General features: G+C 53.6%; 2 protein-coding genes, 1 non-coding gene and 3 pseudogenes across 3 annotated transcripts, besides 9 other annotated features; all 6 read left to right on the forward strand.

The window, feature by feature from the left end:
• Nucleotides 1-556, forward strand: Tc00.1047053511219.10 (dispersed gene family protein 1 (DGF-1), putative; the record flags this gene model as incomplete). The annotated part of the gene is made up of 1 exon (XM_804565.1): nt 1-556. A coding segment is annotated over one exon (556 nt), but the record flags the coding sequence as incomplete, so codon positions are not given.
• Nucleotides 1-8944: a sequence feature (areas not merged during assembly with more than two copies in the genome that could not be assigned to a particular haplotype).
• Nucleotides 687-714: a microsatellite.
• Nucleotides 2196-2452: a mobile genetic element.
• Tc00.1047053511219.20 lies at nt 3066-6017 on the forward strand (annotated as a pseudogene).
• Nucleotides 6677-6702: a microsatellite.
• Tc00.1047053511219.40 (trans-sialidase, putative) lies at nt 7252-9642 on the forward strand (the record flags this gene model as incomplete). Its single annotated transcript, XM_804566.1, has 1 exon — nt 7252-9642. One exon carries the CDS (start codon nt 7252-7254, stop codon nt 9640-9642), a length of 2391 nt encoding a protein of 796 aa, XP_809659.1.
• Nucleotides 8945-9044: a sequence feature (areas merged during assembly that could not be assigned to a particular haplotype. This can correspond to areas where the two haplotypes were merged or to regions with more than two copies in the genome that were merged during assembly.).
• Nucleotides 9045-9805: a sequence feature (areas merged during assembly that could not be assigned to a particular haplotype. This can correspond to areas where the two haplotypes were merged or to regions with more than two copies in the genome that were merged during assembly.).
• Nucleotides 9728-9841: a sequence feature (T-rich).
• Nucleotides 9806-10190: a sequence feature (areas merged during assembly that could not be assigned to a particular haplotype. This can correspond to areas where the two haplotypes were merged or to regions with more than two copies in the genome that were merged during assembly.).
• Nucleotides 10191-19593: a sequence feature (areas merged during assembly that could not be assigned to a particular haplotype. This can correspond to areas where the two haplotypes were merged or to regions with more than two copies in the genome that were merged during assembly.).
• Nucleotides 13598-16396, forward strand: Tc00.1047053511219.60 (annotated as a pseudogene).
• Nucleotides 17683-17749, forward strand: Tc00.1047053511219.70. The gene has a single exon (XR_008255752.1). It is a non-coding gene; the product is annotated as a C/D small nucleolar RNA (snoRNA), TB8C3C3 (small nucleolar RNA).
• On the forward strand, nt 18284-19593 carry Tc00.1047053511219.90 (annotated as a pseudogene; the record flags this gene model as incomplete).

Consider the following 19593-nt stretch of genomic DNA (forward strand, 5'->3'; position numbering starts at 1 on the left):
GCCTCGCCCGTGGGGAGGCTGCCACGTTCAGTACTTCTGCATGGCGGCTGTGCTGCTTGCGGGCACGGGCGTGGTTGCCTTCACGAACATGATGCGCTTGGCCTTTCTGACGGTGATGCAGACTGCGAGCTTTGTGCTCCTTGCGGCACTGTGCCTGGTGAGCGCGGCCAAACATCTTGCGCCGAGCGACGGCGGTGCGAGGGCGTACGCGGCTATCGTGCTGCTGCTGACGACTGTGCTGCTTGCGGCCACTGTGTACAGCGTCGTTGTGTGGTACGCGGAGGACCGCCACTGGCAGGAGCTGCGCGAGCCGCGGCGTGGTGGGCTGGAGGCGCTGCTGTGCGATGACGAGCATGGCGACGAAGAGACGCAGAAGCCGCAGGACGTGACGTCATCGTCGTACGCCTCAGGCACCACCGTTGCGTCGTCGTACCGATCACCTGCGGTGTTGTTGCAGCTCATGGCCGGTGACACCCGCTCAGACGCCTTGAGCCTGTTCGACCGCGCATCCAATGCAGGATGCAAGGTTGATTGTTTCACGCCGGAGAAGTACTGAATTTGTGCTGCTCAAGAAAGTCGGCGCAGTTTCTTCTCGAGTTGGTAGGTGTCTGCCCAAACAGTACCTCCACGTGGTGAGAAGGTACGAAGCTCCTCATGGATGCGGTATAACGTAGACGCTTTTGGCAATATATATATATATATATATTTATTTATCATTATTACTTATAGAATGCTTGGTTGGTTGAGTTGTTTTTACTTTATCGATTTTGGCAACGACGGATTATCGAGGTATCGCGCTAGCCCGGGGCGTCTGTGTCACGGGTGTGTGTTGCACGCTTTCTCCGGGGGCCGGGGTTCTTATTCCGATTTTTACTCAGTAATGAGAGCGTGTTCTGCGATGGCGGCTGCTTTGCGGGTCATCGAATTTGAAAAAAAATAGGGATAAAAAACCGACAACTTTCTTCTGTGGCTTTCACTAAATGAAATTAGGACGTGTGCGTTGCTTGTCGATGAGGGAGGGCGTGGGGCCGCTGCTGCTGCGCACCACAGCCACCCATCGGTCTCTGCAACGGCATTGTTGCTGTTTTCCTGTGCATTGTTTCTATTCTTGTGCGGGTGCCTGCAGTGACTCTCCCCTGTCCCACGATGACTGTGTGGGAGGGCATGCCTGTCGCTTTTTGTACTTCTGATGTTGTGTAGAACAAGCAACAAGTGGAAGAACGAAGAATTATGTGGAATGGTGTATTACTTTGTGTATGTATATATATACCGATGTATTTCTGTGGATTGTTTCATTATTTCTTCCTTCTCTCCTCTTTTTTTTTTACGTCGCTCCACACGTGTCTCAGTGTTCGCTTTAGTACGGCCACACACGGGTAGCTTGAGTCGCAGATGTTTTTTCTTTTTGATGTTATTTCCTGTGAGACGCTAATGCGGCCACGTTCGTCAAGCGTCTACTCTCCGCAGCATGGTGCCTGATATTTGCAGTCATCCCAGACTTAACGCAGACACCACCGCCGTTGCACGCATGGGGAGTAAGATGGAACGCAGGACAGAGGAGGATATTGTGCTGCACATGTGTCTGTTGCATTTGTTCTGTTGAGGAGGTTTCACTCAAAAGAAGAGGGATGAACACTGCACGGATCCGTGGATTGGAGGAGTTATTACCTTTTATTATTTTCTTTGTATGATCTCTGGTTTCCACCCGTGTCTGCTCCGATTGTGCTTCCCCTGAGTGGAGCTGCGCCATGGCCATCGTTTTTGATGTTTACAGGAGGAAAAACACATTGCGGGTGACGAAACCACACGTCATGTATGCGGCGTCCAGGGAGGTACGTATTTGAGGTGGAGTGCACACATGTGGATGCCGTGTGAGACGAAACGTGGGCCGACTGCCCAACCGTCGCTCCTTTTCTGGAGAGTGTGCTCTTCGTTTTTCCGTTGCCCCTTTTGTGCCAGGGCATGGAGGGATTGGGCAGCACCGTCCCACGAAAGGTCTTGCACACGTACACACTCTCATGCCACTGTTGCCCAGAAGTGGGGTGCAAATCGAAATCCAGCTGCTTTTTTTTTTGTGTTGGCGCAATTACTTGTTTATTTATTATTAACTGACAACATTTTGTCCGGCGTGTTGCTTCGATTGGATTGTGTGGGATTGCTCTCTAGCGCCATCGGACAAAACAGGCTGACGACTTTTTTCTGCTCGTACCAGTCGTAGTAACTACACCTCCAATGTGCAGCTCTGGTAAGCGTACGATGGAATACAGCAGCAAGGATAACCTTACCCTGCGGGCAGCCATTACAACTGGCTGCATCATGTGCCCTTCCGGCCCGTAAAACCAAGTAACAAGTACTCATCGGACTTGAAGCGTGGACAGCAGGCACTTAGACTCCTCTCTGGCAAAGAGTACTAGACCCTGGCACCACGTTGAGGTGGCCGGCTGAGCCAGAGGGCTGATGATTTTGTGTGATTAAATGCCATCTTGTGCGCACGTGTTTTTTGCTTGTTCTGTTGATGTGCACTCAAACAGCGAGGGATCCGGAACCATGCGTGCGTGTAATTTGTCCTGCCATGTGAACTGCGGGCAACACCGAGGGGCTGTCACTTTTACTCCGTAGAGTTGTTGTGTCTCTTTGCAGGGTTGGCAGGTAAATTGCATGCGGCCTGCTATTGCTGGTGTGTTCAAATGTCACTCCATGCGAATACTGTGCTTCAGCGAGTGAGGGGGATGATTCGGTTTGTGTGCACTCTGATTCTGTTTGCTGCTTTTTGCGGGCATGCAAGACTTAAGGGTGGGAAAATGGAGCGGGGCGATGCCTGGCCGCGTCTCGCCCAACGTTCAGTGCACGATTTTGCGGTGCACATTGTGGTGCTTCCTCTGCGATGTGACTGCGGTCTCCTGTGCGGCGATGGCGGTGGGTGGAGGAGAGTGTTGGCCCGCGGCGGGACGGTGGGATCGTGCCTTCGTTTTTCCCTCCCCTCCTTCTGTGAAGGCGTGCACTTATTTTTATTGTCAGGGATAGGGCAAACAGAGAGGCCACTTGAATAAATAAAAATTGCGATAATGTGGCGGTGTTGTTGCCGATTGCACGTTGCGTTGCTGCGGGGGCTGTGGACCTCGACTGCTTCGCCGACATGCTTTGCAGTGCGGCTGCGTGGCGCACCGACCACTCCGCCGTGCGAGTGCCGCGCGCAACGCCACTGGGACTGCGGGACGAAACAGCCGCGACTGTCCTTTGGAGCCAGCGGCACCTGTTGGCCGCAGTTGGGCGGTGCGAGTGGGATGCTTCGCCGCACGGGCGTTGTGGTGGCGCCTCGCAGCGGCTCTGGTGATGGTTCCGACGCTGCGACTCGACATGTGGCGGGGAGTAAAGGGCAACCGCAGCGGACTGTTGACAGTCGGGTGGAAGATGTACTGCTGGACGGATACACTCTCAGCACCAAAATGAGGCTCAATGATTTCCTTTGGAGTTATGTTGGCTCCATGGCGGTCGTTGGTGAAAGATACAATGTGACGATGGAGGTGTTTGCTCAGTGTCCCGAGATGTATATCCGAGGCGAAAGGTGGTTACGCATAATAACGGCATTGCCGTCATACCAAGAGCTGGATGGGAGGAAAAGACTATTGGAGGCTAGAGACAAACTTGAGGAAGGCGTGTTCTTTCCTCATCAGTGGAGAGGCTTCGAATGGAAGGATACGGTCACTTCTCTTGCAATGGGAAACTCGATGCAGCTCCTGACGTGGTACAGCGAGACTTGGAGCAGCGAAAAAATTTACCGTATCCACTAATATCAAAGATGTACTGTTTGAAGGGAGGTTTTGCTACAAGGAAATGAAGCTGCATGATGTTCTTACGACGGAATTGGACGGCAGGGGCGTTGCGGACAACAATGGGAATGTCTTGCTGGAGGAGTTTTTCAGGGGACCCTGCGAGGCATATCCACGGTGCGGGGGCATTGAACGAAATAAAGACATCGGATTGCTACGTGAGGATGGAGAGGGCTGTAAGGGATGGGATGGATTTGGAGGAAGGTGTACGCAGGATTCATGGTCATTGTGTGGACAGTCTACTGACGTGTTGAGAAGCTGCAGCAGCAGTAAAAGCAACTGTCCATGAAGTCACCAAACAGTTTTGGATGCAGCCGCCGAGGGGGCGAGGAACCCAAAGAAGTCGAGCGCACCGATAAAACTGAGGGGACTGTGCGCGTCTGTGTACGGTGCGAGGTGGCATCATTGTGTGGAAGTTCCTGGCGGCGAGGGGACGGGAAAGGATGTGAGGGAGGGGGAACCACCGCAGTAATGGACGTGCAGGGCAGTTGGCGACACTCTCGAAAAGAATGACGGTGTGGAGCAATCCGGTGCAGCAAGTCTCAGGCTGATGGTGCTCACCTCGGACAAGGGGTGGCCGTACTCTTTAGGTGGGTGGGGAGTAATCCACTCGTGACTGCCATGTGAACTGTGAGGTGGAGCGAGTGTGGCGGATCGTCAGGGGGCGATCTCACCGAGTGGTTCAACAGTCTTCCTGGGGTCTACTTTACGTCTGGGCGGCGTGTGTTGATTGGGATGCCCGAGATCGGGAAGTCGATGGCTGCCGGCTCGTACCTTCTCTACCAGCTGCTGCACTACGATGTCGAGAAACTCCAAGTGGTAGTCCGCTGTTTTGGTGGAAGCACGACGTATGTGTTTGACAAGACCATCCAGACGGTGACAAGATACGTGGGTAGAAAAATATCCCAGGACTTTTTGTATGATTTGTGGCATTTGAAGATGAAGGGGGTACATTATCTACGATGTGACAGAGAAAGGAACACCGCCAGAGAAAGATTCTGCGGTTTTTGATGAATGGGCATGATTGTGGTGGCATCCCCAAACGTGCGCAACTATGGTGAATGGGAGACGCAAGCAAACGCCGAGCGAATCATTGTGAATTGCTCCGACGGGATGGATGTGAAGGCGGTGTGCGCCTGGATGAATCGCGATGGGACTACTGATGAGCAAGCGGAATACTGGAGGATGGTCAAAGGACGCATGGATAAAGTGGGGCCGATTCCACGTTACATCTTTGATGCGAAGAAGTTCATTGCACACTCTGCTGCCACTGAGGAATCCTTGGATGGGGTCCAGTCTCGGGATGGTGAAAGGCACTTTATACCTGGTGGACTGAGACTGTGGTATTCTGAGAATCCGTCTCAAAAGCTCGTGAGGGTTGTCCGAGCAAGAGGAGAGGTCGGTGCTGAGGGGTTTCTTAACGCACCGATATCGCTTTGCCTCGGGCGTCGAATAACGCACTATTTTGGGAAACGTGATGAGTGAGAAAGATATTTTTTTTTTGTTGCTGGTATTGGGGAAGACGAATACTCTTTTGTCTGAATGTATGAGAGGGTTTGGCTTGCGAGTGTTCATTTTTTGGGGAGTTTGCCAGTGCATTAGCAGAGGACCTTGAGCTGAAGCCATCAGCAAGTTGTGGAGGACAGTACGCAGTGCCAACGTTAAACCTCAAGGGCACCCCAACGATTCATATGGATTGGTTTCATTGAAGAATTCTTCTGAGAGGGAAAATTTGAAGTATCGGCTGCTGTGCACACCGGCGGTTGGGAACTTTCCACTGGTGGACCCCTTTTTTTCTTTGTGGAGTCACGACGGAAGACGCTGGCTGGGCTGCGGATGGCTACGGCGGGTGGGCATCACACGATAACCAGCACTGTGAGGCAGTTCACTGAGTGCCTGGCGGCATATTTTAGTGGTTGGGAGGAATTTATCCCGAGACATGTCGTGGGAGATGATTTATGTGCAGCACGCAGACAGCACGTCGATGAATGACTGGCAGAGATGTGGTGTCGACAATTCCGATAATGTGAGCGACGATGAAAGCCGTGAAATGACGGGGTCCTGGAAGGAAAAGGTGCGCCAGTACCAAGTGTCAATATCATCCGGGGACTTTAGCGGATATGCAGCTCTCCGAAGTGAGGAATAACCACGGAAATAGGAGAGCAAATTGGGGAATGGGGCAGCTTTGATTTAGTAAAAAAAAACACTTTTGGATATATATATTTTTGGATGCTTATGTGTGCATACGCTGCAGGTGCACCAGCACCAGGCGGTGGCACCGCACACGAATGCCAAAATGTCCAACGCTATTGTTCGTAGCGGTGGCCGAAGAAATTAGGGAGGGCATGGGGTTGCTTGGTTTTTGGTGAAAAACATTGGGTGATTTTCTTATGGTATGTTACTTGTTCGTGCATACGAGGCATAATTGGAGAATTGCGCCTTAGTTGGAGGATGATTGTGGCTGGCATTGTTGCAGTATGACTGCGTTGTCCATTTTCTTCTATGGTGTTCTAAGCCCCATCATTAAAGGAAGCATCTTTAAGGGATGGACGAGGCATAAGTTCTATTGAGGAAACAGTGCGCTTCGTGTGACCGCGTGGAGTGAGGCGCCGCGTCATGGATGGGTGAGGATCCGTTTCCGCATGTGGCTCTTTGGGTGATTGCTTGCTCCGCGTGCGTTGTGTGCTGGCTGCGGGGCTGTGGCCGTATCCCGTTGGCCGTGGGATTGAGCTGGAGGCGGAGGCTGTGTGTTGTTCCTCCTCGTCCACGGTAGGTGACTGCTGGCGGTGTGTGCGTTTGTTTTTAAGGGCCGAATCTTCTCACCCGCGGACTGACAGCACTGCGATTGTGTGTGTGTGTGTGTGTGTGTGTGAGGGCTGGTGTGGAGTCGCTGGCCAGGACGAGGGCTGTGGCGGTGCTTTTCCCGATTATAATTTGTTTGTTTTGTGTGCTTTGTGCTACTTCTTGCTTTTTTTCCTTCTCACCCTTTTCTCCTGTGTTCCTGCGTGGAGTGGCCGCATGCTCACGGGCCATGTTGATTGTGAGTGCCTCTTGACGGCATCCTTTCATCTCTCTCCCTCCGCCTGTCTGTCTGTCATTCCCTGTTGGGTGTGGCGTGTTGCACCGCGTGAGGGCTGGCCCGCACACACCGACGGCCCGCCGTGACTTGCCGTGTTGCTGCTCTTTTCTGTGGGCGATGGTCCTCCGTGCCGTCCCTTTCGGGTTTTCTTCTCTCCTGCTCTCTGCGTGGGTGCTCTGCTCTGCTCCTCACTGACCTTTCTGGTGTATTGCCGCTGTTGCTGCTGTACTCTCCACTTCTTGAACACAGACACGCTACTAAAGAAAGCAAAAAAGCGCTACTTGCTACCGTGAAATTCGAAGGCTCTGAAAGGACCAACAGCACACACACACACATATTTATATGCTTTCACGTGTTGCTGCAGCTGTCAAGGCACCCCGCACACACAACCGTCGCCGCGTGACCGGATCCTGCGGAAGGAGGAGGGAGGGAAGAGAGAGTGAGCCGCAGAGGACCAACATGTCACGGCGTGTGTTTAATTTCGCGATGCTGCTGCTCCTCGTCACGACGATGTGCTGCGCCACCTGTGGAGCTACGCCTGCAAAGGAGAATGATGGCAACAGTGATTTAAGAAGTGTTCAGGAGCTGCAATGGGTCGATCTATTAGTGCCGCAGACGACGCCGGTGCTGCCGGAAGGTGGAGGTACTTCGGGGACGAAGTGGAATTCGTTTTTTGCACCTTCTCTTGTCAGTGCTGGTGGAGTAATTGCTGCTTTTGCCGAAGGTTACGTGTATGGCCACTATGACACTGATGATGTATTAATTAAGCACTTTTCTTCTGATGTTGTTGCGGAGTACATCGACTCTTCGTGGGATTGGTCCACTCTCGCTGGCAAGGTGAGGGAAAGTACATGGAAGCCACACACCGTGCTTGGTACAACGGATGGAGCAAATAATCGTGTGGGTATTTTACTCAATCCAACAACAACGACGAAGGGCAATAAGGTGTTTCTTCTTGCGGGAAGCGTTGATGTGCACAATGAAAGTCGTGGGAATTGGAAAGAGGGCAGATTCGAACTAAAACTGGTTGTGGGTGAAGTCACGAAGCCTTCTGCGGGCGAAGGGCCAAGTGGATGGATCACATGGGGCGAAATCAAGTCTCCGTTCAACAAGACTACTTTAGCTGCTCATAAAGTTAACTCGACGGAGTGCATTGCTTCTGGTGACTCAGGTGTTCTGATGGAGGATGGCACGCTTGTGTTTTCTCTGATGGCGAAGAGCGGAAATGGTGACGTTTACTCCATGATCATTTACTCGACGGACGACGGCGAAAAATGGTCGCTCTCAACGGGTGTTTCCCCTGCGAAATGCCTTAGACCCCGCATCACCGAGTGGGAGGGATCACTTCTCATGATTGTTGACTGCGAGGATGGCCAGAGGGTGTACGAGTCGCGTGACATGGGGACAACGTGGACGGAGGCTGTCAGAACACTCTCAGGCGTGTGGACCAAACCCCAACCAGGAGACTCCAAGAAAGGAAGCCTGCATGTGGAGGCTCTCATCACCGCGACCATTGAGGGCAGGAAGGTCATGCTGTACATTCAGAGAGGGTACACCTCGGGGGAGAAAAGGGCCACTGCGCTCTACCTTTGGGTCACGGACAACAACCGCTCTTTTTCTCTTGGACCGGTTGCTACGGAGAATGCTGTGAGGTGGGAGTTCGCCAGCAGCCTGCTGTACTCGGATGGCAATTTGCATCTTTTACAACAGAGGGACAACGATAAGGGAAGTGCCATTTCACTTTCCCGCCTGACTGAGGAGCTGAAGAAAATCGAGTCCGTCCTCAGTACTTGGTCGCAAAAGGACGTTTTCTTCTCCAAGTTGTCAATACCCACGGCGGGTCTGGTGGCAGTTTTGTCCGATGCGGCCAACAACGACACGTGGAGCGACGAGTACCTTTGCCTGAATGCAACGGTGACTAACGCAAAGAAGGTCGAGGATGGTTTGAAATTGACGGAGCCTGACTCCGGGGTAATGTGGCTTGTGAACACTCGGGGTGATAATGTGCGTCATGTATTCTTGAGCCGCAACTTCACACTTGTGGCGTCGGTGACCATCGAAGAGGCTCCGAGTGAGAACACTCCTCTTCTGGGTGCGACGTTGGGTGACACCAATTTCAATCGTACCATGGGAATCTTGTATACCGCGGATAAAAAGTGGATGACGATGTTCAATGACAAGATAACAATAAAAAGTGGCACTTGGGAGCCGAAGAAAGAATACCAAGTGGCACTCATGCTGCAAGGTAAAATGGCCTCTGTGTACATTGATGGTGAGTCGCTGGGGGAAGAGGAAACGCTGTTAACAGGTGAGAGGCCACTTGAGCTCGCATACTTTTGCTTTGGCGCGTGCGAAATGCACAACTCTCCTGTGACGGTGACGAACGTCTTTCTGTACAACCGCCCACTGAATCCCACTGAGATGACTGCAATCAAGGACAGGGTCCCCGTTTTGACGGGAGCTCCAGAAAAACAAGTGAAAATTGCTCCTAAACCTGTCGCACCTGCTGTACCTGGCCCAGAGAAAAATTCCGCAGCTTCAGCGGTGCCCATGACATTGGACCCCCATGCGGTTGAAGAAGTGAGTGAGGGTGGAGCGGCAAAGAGGAATACCTCTTGGACTGAGGGCGTACAATTTGTTGTGCCAGAGGTGAGCTTGAATTCTGCTGGGAGCGGACTGCTGCCATCGCTGCTTTTGCTTCTGTTGGGACTGTGGGGGTTTGCGGCTCTGTGAGGCGTGACTGGCTGCCGCGTGGGACAATTGCGCCCTCCCGAGCACAGAAATACTATTCCCATAGGAACAAATTTTCCTCATAAAATTCTTTTTTTTTTTTGTGTGTGTTGTTTACTTTTTTTTTTATGCTTGAATTTTTTTCATTTTTTTAAATTCGTTTTTTAAATTTCCTCCATCCCCCATTCTTTTTTTTCTTCTTCCCGGGGCAATCACTATGGACGTTTTTTTTTTCTTTTCTACTCTTCCCTCTTTTGTTTCTTCTGCACTCTTCCTGTGAGGGGTGCCGTGTGTTTCCCGCCCAACTGCTCCACTCGCACACCCACCGACACGCTCATGTCGACGGCCCTGTGCGCCTCGCCTGCTGCACGCATGAGGAGGGGCCGCGACGAACGGCGCGCTGAGGGAGCCGTGACGTGTGGGCGTGCGACGAGGGACGGTGGGGCGGAGCACACATTTCTTTCCCTCTTGTTTTGTTTTCTTTTTTGCGGCCAGGGCGGGCAGACACCCGCAGCGCCACACACACAGCCACACCCTGCCGCCGTGATTTTAGGATTTTGCTAGCTCTCTTTGACTTTCTCACTGTGTGTGTTTTTTTGCGCGTGCATTTCATGCGCCGGCAGTCCCGTCAGCATTTCTCTTCCCTTCGATGATTTTTCTTTTTTTTTGCTGCACTCACTCTTCCGATGGGGTGACGCGACTCCCGTCATGTCTGCGTGCTTCTCTCAGTCCCCCCACACACACGAGTGACTGAGCTCTGCAGGCCGCACTCACGCGCCGATGAGAGGGCTGAGGGGAGCAGCAACACGCAGATGACCCCATGAAATATAAACGATGTGCGGACACACATGGAGGGTCAGACGTTGAATGACATTTAAATATCTTTTTAATTTTATTTTCGGACAAAATATGCAGACAGTTTCTGGAGCAACATGGTGGTTGGGTGGAGTTTTGTGGTTTTTTTTTCTTTTTCTTTTTATTATTATTTGGGTATAGCTGTAATAGAGGACGACTTTTTTTGTTTTTTTTCTTTTTTCCAAAGTGTGAGGTGTGGAAGGGTGAAGATGAATTTTTTATTTATTCTAATAATTCTTGTATGAATTGCCGCTGCTTTGTCTGAAGTTCAATATCATGAGCTTGAGCAGCGTTTTTCTCTTTACTTCTGCCATGCACCTCTGCTGTACATTTTTGTTTGTGCGCTCCTTCACATGCTCTGCTTCTGTTTTCACTTATTTGCTTCGTGTGTCTGCAGGCACACACAACCACATGCACGCACAAAATGCACATTTCATTCGATTTGGATGCTTATTTTGTAGCGTGTGCTGGCGGTTGCGGGTGACTGCTGCTTCCTCCGTGGGCAGGAAGGGAAGGAGGAGAGAGGGAGCGCGCACCGCGAGTCACTCTTCCTGCGGGTGTGATGCGCGCGGTGGGCTGCGACTGCTGTGGAGGGCCGCTTCCTTTGGTGTGCGCTTCTCCGCCGTTGTGCCGTGCGTTTGCGCATGTCATTTGTTATGCGCGTGCGTGCTGGGCATGTTTTTTCGGAGCGTTGGGCGGCCGCCATCTGTCGATGGCGGTTTGTGTGAGTGAGCACGTGCGGATGAGGGTCAGGGCGTATGGAATGAAGGAATGGCTTGAGGAAAGGGGAATTTGATTTGGAGGGTATTTGGACCAGATTCATTTGGCTGCGGTGGCCACATGCACGACGGATGTGTTTCCGCATAATTGGGGGAGGATGCGACAGGATTTTCCGAAGTGGCCCGTCAATGCAATTCGGGCTTCATAGCACTGAGGCACAGTGGTCTTCCTGCAATGGCTGGCGACGGCCTCTGGTGGACCGGTGTATTTATGCTGCTGCTGCTGCTCGAGGAGGCGTAGAAGTGCGATTTGAAGTGAGCGGCGGAAGGACCACACCCCCCGCAGTGATGGTCGTCGTTGGCCCACCGGGTGCCTCTGAAGGTTTTGTTGGATGCAACGTCCTTATGCCCGTCTCCGGATGGCGACTCCCTGATGCAGCCAACGAACGGGGCTGGGAGCGACGGTGAGACGCAAGCACGTGTGGATGTTTGGAGCGGCCGGCGCACCGCACGCTGAGAGCATGGCACGGCGAGGACCGGACCTAGAAAAGGGACACCGCGTGGGACGTCAATCTTCGCTGCAGCGACCGCCACCGAATTTGGATTTGCTCGCACCTTCTGCGGTCCCTCTTCCTCCCCTCACTTCTGTGCCGAGGACTGTGCCGCGGGATCCAGCAGCGCGATGTTTGGCTGCAGGAACATGGCCCGAACAAATGATTTGTGGGAGGGGAATGTGGACTGCGGGGAAAATGAAAAAAATGTTGCGAGACGACCACCACGACAAGACCGGAGTGAAGTTGTGTTTTTTCCACTTGCGCGAGGGCGGCCTGCCACCTGGTCCGTTAGGAGGATTATTGTTATTGCGTCGTCGCGCTCTCTTTTTATTCCGCTGCGTTTTCTTGCGGACCTGCGAAGGGAGATTTGCAAGAAATTCCTGCGAGGCGTCCGTGCCGTCGTCGGAAAAGCGGATTCCCCCCTGAAAAACGCCACTTTTTAAATTTGTTTTGGGCGGGGAGTTCCTGTGGATTCAACGCGACTTTGTTTTGCGTATTTGATGCGTGTGTTTCCGAGCGGTTCGATCTGTGCTCCCAGCCCACTCGGATGTGGTGTGCGCTTCGACGTGAAGGTGCCTGCCAGCCGTTTTATTGCCTCCCCCGATGTGGCTGCCGCCGCTGCCTTCCTCTCTTCCTGAGGTCCTGCGGCCTCTTGACAAGATGTTTTGGAGAAGGCGTTGCCGCTCTTATCGTCCATGGTGTTTTGACTCTGGTGTCGCGGTCAGGAGACATTGAACGAGAGGGTTTGCTGCCCTTTTGTTTTATTTGTCCTCTCTGCCTGACGTCCAGTTCTACACAAACGTGCTCCTCGGCAACTCAGTTGGTGCTGGCGGGTTTGCTCACAGTCGTCACTGGCAATCGCATGCACCACCTCTTCTCTGCTCCTTTTTAGTGTCGCATTTTTCTATTGATTGACGGACGCCATTCTGTCCGGCGTGTCACTTTGATTGGATTGTGTGGGACTGCTTGCCAACGCCATCGGAGAAAGCAGGCTGGGTTTTTTACGTATTTAAACGTCATCTTGCGCGCAGGTATTTTTTTCACATGTTCTGTTGTGCACTCAAACAGCGAGGGATCCGGAACTATGCGTGCGTGGAATTCTTCCTGCCATGTGAACTGCGGGCAGCACCGAGGGGCTGCCACTTTTACTCCGCAGAGTTGTTGTGTCTCTTTGCAGGGTTGGCAGGTAAATTGCATGCGGCCTGCTATTGCTGGTGTGTTCAAATGCCACTCCATGCGAATACTGTGCTTCAGCGAGTGAGGGGATGATTCGGTTTGTGTGCACTCTGATTCTGTTTGCTGCTTTTTGCGGGCATGCAAGACTTAAGGGTGGGAAAATGGAGCGGGGCGATGCCTGGCCGCGTCTCGCCCATCGTTCACTGCACGATGGTGCGGTGCACATTGTGGTGCTTCCTCTGCGATGTGAGTGCGGTCTCATGCGCGGCAATGGTGGTGGGTAGAAGAGAGTGTTGGCCCGCGGCGGGACGGTGGGATCGTGCCTCCTTTTCTCTTTGTTCCTTCCCTTCTGTGGAGGTGCGCACTTATTTTTGGTGTCGGTGATGAGGCAAACAGACCGACAACGTGAATAAAACAAAATAAAAAAGGTCGATAATGTGGCGGTGTTGGGGTTGGTTGCGCCTCGTGTTGCTGCGGGGGCTGTGGGCCTCGACTGCTTCACCGACATGCTTTGCAGTGCGGCTGCGTGGCGCACCGACCACCGAGCCGTGCGAGTGCCACGCCCAACGTCATTGGGACTGCGGGACGAAACAGCCGCGACTGTCCTTTGGAGCCAGCGGCGCCTGTTGGCCGCAGTTGGGCGGTGCGAGTGGGATGCTTCACCACACGGGTGTTGTGGTGGCGCCTCGCAGCGGCTCTGGTGATGGTTTCGACGCTGCGACTCGACATGTGGCGGGGAGTAAAGGGCGACCAAAGTGGACTTTTGACCGTCGGGTGGAAAGAGTGCTGCTGGAGGGAAAGGAGCGCATCACCAAAACGTGGCTGAATGATTTCCTTTGGAATTATTTTGACGACAGGGGCGTTGTGGAATTCAATGAGAAAGTCTATATGAAAGAGCTTTTAATTAGCCCCAATGAGTTCGTTCAAGACGAAGTGTTATTGAGGACAATAAAGGCATTGCGGCCATAATATCAAGAGCTGGAAAAAGAGCGTGAGGAGTTTTACATGCTATTGGGGGCTTCAAATAAGCCTAAAAAAGAATTTATTGTCACTCTCAGGGAATGGAGGGACTTAAAAAAAAAGATACGGCCACTCCTCTTGCAAGGGCACAAATAAACACAGCCTTTTTTCGGGTACTGAGAGGAAAGCGGCGGGAGGCGGAGGAAAGGGCAAGGCGAGAACGACAAGAACTGGGAATTACCATTCACACTAGCAGTGATGATGCGGTGTTTGAAGGAAGGGTTCACGTAAATAAAATGAGGCTGAATGACTTTCTTGCGATGGAATTGGACGGCAGGGGCGCTATGGACGCCAATCGGGATGTCTTTGCTGAAGGAGTTTTTTGAGGACTCCAAGAAGTATATTTGCGATGCGGGAGTATTGAAAGAAATACAGGCATCGGATCGTTATGTAAGGATGGAGAGGGCTGTGAGGGATGAAATGGATATGGAGGAAGATGTACACAGGCTGTACGAGAAAGGTGTGGACAATCTACTGAAGTGGTTGGTGGCGGCTGCGGAGGTAAAAGCAAATGTTCATGTAGTCACCAAAAGGTTTCTTGAATGCAGCCCTTGAGGAAGCGAGAAACCCAAAGAAGTCGAGTGCACCGATAAAACTTAGGGGATTGTGCGCGTCTGTGTACGGTGCGAGGTGTCATCATGTCATGGAAGTTCCTGGCGGCGAGGGGACGGGAATGGATGTGAGGGAGGGGGAACCACCGCAGTAATGGACGTGCAGGGCAGTTGGCGACACTCTCGAAAAGGATGACGGTGTGGAGCAATCCGGTGCAGCAAGTCTCAGGCTGCTGGTGCTCACCTCGGACAAGGGATGGCCGTACTCTTTAGGTGGGTGGGGAGTAATCCACTCGTGACTGCCATGTGAACTGTGAGGTGGAGCGAGTGTGGCAGATCGTCAGGGGGCGATCTCACCGAGTGGTTCAACAGTCTTCCTGGGGTCTACTTTACGTCTGGGCGACGTGTGTTGATTGGGATGCCCGAGATCGGGAAGTCGATGGCTGCCGGCTCGTACCTCCTCTACCAGCTGCTGCACTACGATGTCGAGAAACTCCAAGTGGTTGCGTACAGTTTTGGTGGAAGCACGACGTATGTGTTTGACAAGACCACCAAGACGGTGACAAGGTACGTGGGTAGAAAAATATCCCAGGACTTTTTGTATGATTTGTGGCATTTGAAGATGAAGGGGGTACATTATCTACGATGTGACAGAGAAAGGAACACCGCCAGAGAAAGGTTCTGCGGTTTTTGATGAATGGGCATGATTGTGGTGGCATCCCCAAACGTGCGCAACTATGGTGAATGGAAGACGCAAGCAAACGCCGAGCGAATCATCGTGAATTGCTCCGACGGGATGGATGTGAAGGCGGTGTGCGCCTGGATGAATCGCGATGGGACTACTGATGAGCAAGCGGAATACTGGAGGATGGTCAAAGGACGCATGGATAAAGTGGGGCCGATTCCACTTTACATCTTTGATGCGAAGAAGTTCATTGTACACTCTGCTGCCACTGAGGAATCCTTGGATGGGGTCCAGTCTCGGGATGGTGAAAGGCACTTTATACCTCGTGGACTGAGACTGTGGTATTCTGAGAATCCGTCTCAAAAGCTCGTGAGGGTTGTCCGAGCAAGAGGAGAGGTCGGTGCTGAGGGATTTCTTAACGCACCGATATCGCTTTGCCTCGGGCGTCGAATAACGCACTATTTTGGGAAACGTGATGAGTGAGAAAGATATTTTTTTTGTTGCTGGTATTGGGGAAGACGAATACTCTTTTGTCTGAATGTATGAGAGGGTTTGGCTTGCGAGTGTTCATTTTTTGGGGGAGTTTGCCAGTGCATTAGTAGAGGACCTTGAGCTGAAGCCATCAGCAAGTTGTGGAGGACAGTACGCAGTGCCAACGTTAAACCTCAAGGGCACCCCAACGATTCATATGGATTGGTTTCATTGAAGAATTCTTCTGAGAGGGAAAATTTGAAGTATCGGCTGCTGTGCACACCGGCGGTTGGGAAATTCCCACTGGTGGACCCCTTTTTTTCTTTGTGGAGTCACGACGGAAGACGCTGGCTGGGCTGCGGATGGCTACGGCGGGTGGGCATCACACGATAACCAGCACTGTGAGGCAGTTCACTGAGTGCCTGGCGGCATATTTTAGTGGTTGGGAGGAATTTATCCCGAGACATGTCGTGGGAGATGATTTACGTGCAGCACGCCGATGAATGACTGGCAGAGATGTGGTGTCGACAATTCCGATAATGTGAGCGACGATGAAGGCCGTGAAATGACGGGGTCCTGGAAGGAAAAGGTGCGCCAGTACCAAGTGTCAATATCATCCGGGGACTTTAGCGGATATGCAGCTCTCCGAAGTGAGGAAGAACCACGGAAATAGGAGAACAAATTGGGGAATGGGGCAGCTTTGATTTAGTAAAAAAAACACTTTTGGATTTATATATTTTTGGATGCTTATGTGTGCATACGCTGCAGGTGCACCAGCACCAGGCGGTGGCACCGCACACGAATGCCAAAATGTCCAACGCTATTGATCGTAGCAGTGACCGAAGAAATTAGGGAGGGCATGGGGTTGCTTGGTTTTTGGTGAAAAACATTGGGTGATTTTCGTATAGTATGTTACTTGTTCGTGCATACGAGGCATAATTGGAGAATTGCACCTTAGTTGGAGGATGATTGTGGCTGGCATTGTTGCAGTATGACTGCGTCTTTCACTTTTTTTCTGTGGTGTTCTAAGTCCCATCATTAAAGGAAGCATCTTTAAGGGATGGACGAGGCATAAGTTCTATTGAGGAAACAGTGCGCTTCGTGTGACCGCGTGGAGTGAGGCGCCGCGTCATGGATGGGTGAGGATCCGTTTCCGCGTGTGGCTCTTTGGGTGATTGCTTGCTCCGCGTGCGTTGTGTGCTGGCTGCGGGGCTGTGGCCGTATCCCGTTGGCCGTGGGATTGAGCTGGAGGCGGAGGCTGTGTGTTGTTCCTCCTCGTCCACGGTAGGTGACTGCTGGCGGTGTGTGCGTTTGTTTTTTGGATGCTGTTTTGCGGCGTGTGCACTGTGCGAGCCGTGTCTGCCGTGGGGCGCAGCATTCTTCTCCTTGTGCGCGCACCGACGGCGTCACGACGATGTGTGTGTGTGCTTGCCCGCATTGGTGTGCGCCTGGCCTTTGTCTTATTGTTGTGTTGTGTTCCAACCAGAGGCAGGAATGAAACTGACGGTTCTGTCGGCATGTCTCCCTTCCTTCTTCTTTCTAAAAAGTGTGATGGCCGAGGATTTGGATAAAGTGCTCTGTGCACCCCTGTTTTGTTTGGTCATTGCGACTGCGTGCTCGTCGCACGCGCCGCATCGTCCGCTGTTGCTCCCTCGTTGTGTTGGTGGGGGAGGAGGTGAGCGACGGCGTTGGTGGAGTGGCGCCCCAGTGGGAGAAGGAAGGCACCGATCGCTGCTGAATGCGACGGCCTTTGCTGCAGGCAATCTGGCGAGATGACGTTATCGGTGTCACATCCAACCGAGATAGATGAGGACCGCACTGCGTCTCTGTCCCCTTTCTTCATCATTGCAGTTTTCTGCGGACACACGCACCTCGCGGCAGCGGTGCGACCACCATCCGGACGGCTGCGAGTCAATCGGAGCGTGCAATTGATTTGGGCTCTTGTTTTCTGTGACTGAGTTCTGCCGCCGTGCTTCTTCATCCCTTCCTTGTGTAATGCAGTGCGCGTAGGGTGCCGCTGTTTGTTGCGCAATGCCGACCCACGTGAGCGAAAAACGACACTCTGACTGCTGGCAACTGGCGAATCCTCCACCCCTATTCCGCGTCACCAATAACACCTTCTCTTACTCGCTCGATGGCTGGCGGTTGCAACGCTGCCACGTGGGTCTGTCTCGGCTCTTGTGTGTCGTCCACGGCATCGGGATTGCTCTGTGATGTGGCCATTCGGTAGCAGGAGCGGCGCCAATGGTCATGCGTCTTTTTGCCGGGATCCCACCACTCTGCATGGTGGCTGTGCGGGGCTGCGTGGGTGGTGGGAGGGCGATGGTGTCACTGCGTGGTTGCGTCTGTGCTTCTTTGTGTCGGTGGTTGCGCTTTGGCGGGGATTTTCTGTGGCCGGATGTCTCTGCGTGCCACTGTGTTTAGTGACTGTTGTTTCTGTCTTTTTCTTCTCCGACCGAGCAGATAGAGATACTTTGGATTGACCATCACAACTATCGTTTCAAGGTGCTAGGGATTACTTGCAGTATTAGGATTAGCAGTAGTGGGATAACGAAATATCGGAATTGTGTCACTGGATTCGCCATCTGTAGAAAGGGGATTTGCGAAGCAGGAGTTACGGTCGACTGGGCGAGAGCGATAGAATAAGAAGGCTTTATTGATACCTGTGTGGGTTGGAGGATGCGGTCTGCTGTGGGTGCGTGTCCGCGCAGCCGGCACCGCGAGCGGCACAGGGCCCTTGCGGCTGTGCTTTTGGCGCTGCTTGTGGTGTTGGCGCTGGTTGCGGCGGCGGCGTGGATGCCCGCGGTGCATGCGGTGGTGCTGCGACTGCGGGGCGGTACGGTGGACAGGGCCATCACGGTTGGCCGCGCCGTGGACACGGTGCTGATGGACGGCGTGTCCGTCACGAACGGCGTGGCTGTGGTGTTCGACGTTGCGGCGATGCTCCCCGGTGCGCTGCGCATCGAATTGAGGAACTGCGTGTGCGACGGCGGTGCGCAGCTCTACGTGCGGGGCTACAGCGGCGAGCCGGCGAGTGACCGGAGCCTGGAGGTGAGCGTGAGCGGGCTTTCCGGGAGCTACTGCTCGCTCGTGTTTGTGCACAACCTGCCGGCACACACGAACGTGACGGTCCGTGACTCGACGATTGTGACGGCGGGGCCGATGCGCTACTCGCAGCTGAGCGGGCTGACGGACACGGTGGCGTCGCCGCTTGTGCTGCACGCGACGTCGCTGTTGCAGACGCAGCTGCGTGTGAGCAACACTGTGCTGAGGTCGTTGCACGCGGGCGGGTCGGCGGTGTACGTTGGCGGCGACGTGGACCTGCTGTCGAGCGCGGTGGTGCTTGACGGCGTTTTACTGGAGGCGTCGGGCGGTCCGACCGCATCCGCGATGCATGTGGCGTCCTCGTCGATTCTCAGTCTGCGGAGCCACTCGGTGTTTTCCGTGACGAACGTCTCTGTTGTGAGCAGCGGCGGCGGCCTTGTGCTTGGCGAGCGTCTCGCGGTGTTTGATTCGGTGCTGCGCTTCGTGGGCGTCGAGGGGTCTGTTGCGTCGTCGCTGGTGCGCTGCGACGGTGGGACGGTGAGTGCCGGCGGGTGGCTGGAGCTGCGCGACGTGTGGGCGGTGGGCGAGGCGTCGTCGGTGGCGTCGCTGTCGGGTGTGACGCTGAGCGGCGGCACCGTGTCGATTGCGCGCTGCACTGCCGCCGGCGCGACGCTTGTCTCCGGGCCGGCGATCACGAGCGGCGTCGTGTCGGTGCAGTGCAACCGTGCCGGCGGCCGGGTGCTGCAGAGCAGCGGCGACTACCGCATGGCCGGCCTGTCCTCCGTGAGCGTGGTGCCGTGCGACGGCTGTGCGGCCGCGCTGGCGTGCTTCGATGCGCTGACGGCTTCGTTCTAAGACTGCGCGTGCAGCTGCCGTGC

This window comes from Trypanosoma cruzi, genomic scaffold (genome assembly GCF_000209065.1).
Source record: "Trypanosoma cruzi strain CL Brener 1047053517075 genomic scaffold, whole genome shotgun sequence".
NCBI lineage: Eukaryota > Euglenozoa > Kinetoplastea > Trypanosomatida > Trypanosomatidae > Trypanosoma > Trypanosoma cruzi.